A 2,439-nucleotide genomic window follows, 5' to 3' on the forward strand; every position below is an offset into this window, starting at 1 on the left:
AATCCGGTGCGCCTTATATATGGACCAATATTGAACCACAACAGGTCTAGCAACTACGGTAAGCAGCCGCCGACTTCATTTTCGCCCGTAGAAGAAGAAGCGCTTGGTGCATGCTGGGTTAGTTGTCAAAAAACTGGTTTGTTAATAAAGTTTGACTGACCTATCTACCTAGCGACCTGATAATCAGGTCGTCTGCAGGTCATTTACCACCACGTTCTCCACCAACATGCTGTGCGCGACCGGAGAAGGGTGACTATCGTCCGGCCACGCCCCAGCCCAGTCGCGGAAGGCTTTCCTTGCCAACCCGAGTTGGACTGTTTTGTTGACATTCTTTATGTCAACAAAGTGGCTTTAGATATTCATCCGGGGTGCTTCAACTAGGCTTACCAAGGGACCAGCCCCTATACATTTAAAGCCGGGTGGGGGGTGGGGGTGGGGAGAGACAGAGACTGCAGTGGCAGTGTGTCGGTTGGTCTGTGTTACCCAGAAAGCAGTTGGGCACAATATCGCAACACCAACACCGTGAGTGAAACAATGACTGGGGCAGACTACTCTATAAAGTACTCAGGACCACTTCTTTATTATTACAACAATCCAAAGCCATTTTTATGTCTCATATCTTTAATGATGTACAGATTTTTTTTTTAAATTGTGTTTAGTGTTGAGAATATAAAAGGAAGATGTAATAATAAAAATCACAATAAACTAATTCTTGCTAATTTAATGAAATTTTGTGTGTGTCAGTTTTGACCATCACAGCAAAAAAAAAAAGTTTGGACACCACTGACCTAAATGAAGTTGTGAAAAATGCTATAAAAAGATAAAATGCTTTCCAAGTATTACTTGCAACTCCACTCATTTTGTTTTTAAAAGAAAGGCTCTAATTAGGTGATTGTTTTGGCGTGCGTGTTGCAGTATCTGGAGTTCTGTGATGACATCTTGGTGCTGGAAGAGGGCGAAGTGAGGGAGGCCGGGAATCACCAAGCACTGATGAAGGCCAATGGACGCTACGCTCAACTCATCAGCAACTACCAGATGGAGCAGTCGGAAGTGAGAGCGTCACAAAATGTTTTTATGAACCAGATATACGCCCCTCTTCACTTCGACTTTATCGTTCTACAAGCGCGGGGTATTAAACGGAAGAATGAGCCGTAAAACAAGCTGTAATTGCCGGGTTCTTTATTGTTTGTGAATGTCAGACACAGAAGGAGGAGGAGGAGGATGAAGAGGAGGTGTCCCACAAAGAGGCTGCTGAGGTCAGACAGCGCGCTGACAGTGGGATAGTGAACCCTGGTATGAAAACAAAGATGATCTATTTCTGTGCAACATGAAAAATAATTGTTGGTAGAAAGTAATTATTGACTTAAAACAAACTCCTATATCTTGCTGAAAAGTTACTTATAAGTTAGTTTTATCTAATTTCAAATGCACTGATTTATCTGCCTTAGAAACTAGACCAAAAATACTTGGTAAGACATACTGATGTCATGCTAGTTAGCTCCTGGGGTAGTTTGTATCTTCAGGAGTTAGCTTTCTTCTAAGAGTAGCACGTAAGCTAGTTATGCTAATAAGTGTAAGTTAAGCTGAGTTTTATAACTGCTGTAGTCGTGATCGAGAAAATAACATCTGTGACTCTTTTCAGCTTTTGACATGTCAGATGAAACTGATGATGGGGCGCCAGCGGACCAGAAGCGTAAGTAAACAGAAGTCAGTAGACTGTGATGCTGACCCAACGGTTGGTTCAGGGTCCAGACCAACGATACAGAACAGTCTCCACATGGAGACCAGAACCTTAAAGACAATGATTCACAAAGTTTAATTTTTAACTTCACAACACAGGTTACTTTAATTTGTTCAGATTTTTAGGACTCGTCATGTTTTCTTCTACACTGCTATTGGGAGTGTAAATAACTTATGTCTAACTGTTTTCATCTTATTGTAATGTTCGTAGAAGCAGGTTTACTTTTAATTTTAACAACCATGACAAAATAAACAAAATTAGAGGAACATTGAATATGAAAGCTTCAACATCTGCAAACTTTTATCAGAACAGCTATGCAGAAAAACCCCCGTCATAAAGCAGCACAGAAGTGAATGAGGGAGAATATATGTAGCTTTATTAAGGACTAGTAAAAAGGGCAAACAAAGGCAAAATCGAGACAAATTGAGAGGGTTATTTAGAACCTCTGATGGGTAAAAGAAGTGTCACAAGGAACGAATAAAGCACAAAAAATGCCAGACAATGGCAGATTCAGCATTAGGCTCTACAAATAGATCATGTTTCAATCAAACAAGGACTTTATTTGATCATTTTGTTCCTGTTCAGCCGCTGTGACGGGTGAAGATCAGCTGGTGAGTCAGGAATCCTCCACAGAGGGATCTGTGTCCTGGAGAGTCTACCACCAGTACTGCCAGGCAGTTGGAGGTCTGACACCCCCC

General features: G+C 41.5%; 1 protein-coding gene across 1 annotated transcript in view; it reads left to right on the forward strand.

Annotated features, from left to right (window-relative positions):
* abcc12 (ATP-binding cassette, sub-family C (CFTR/MRP), member 12) overlaps positions 1 to 2,439 on the forward strand; it is a 22,664-nt gene that overhangs the window by 12,311 nt on the left and 7,914 nt on the right. Inside the window, 4 exon segments of the mRNA XM_008404860.2 lie at positions 916 to 1,050; positions 1,200 to 1,293; positions 1,643 to 1,693; positions 2,327 to 2,418. Coding sequence (XP_008403082.1) covers positions 916 to 1,050; positions 1,200 to 1,293; positions 1,643 to 1,693; positions 2,327 to 2,418 — 372 coding nt within the window.

The sequence above is a fragment of the Poecilia reticulata genome, linkage group LG3 (genome assembly GCF_000633615.1).
Source record: "Poecilia reticulata strain Guanapo linkage group LG3, Guppy_female_1.0+MT, whole genome shotgun sequence".
Lineage (NCBI taxonomy): Eukaryota > Metazoa > Chordata > Actinopteri > Cyprinodontiformes > Poeciliidae > Poecilia > Poecilia reticulata.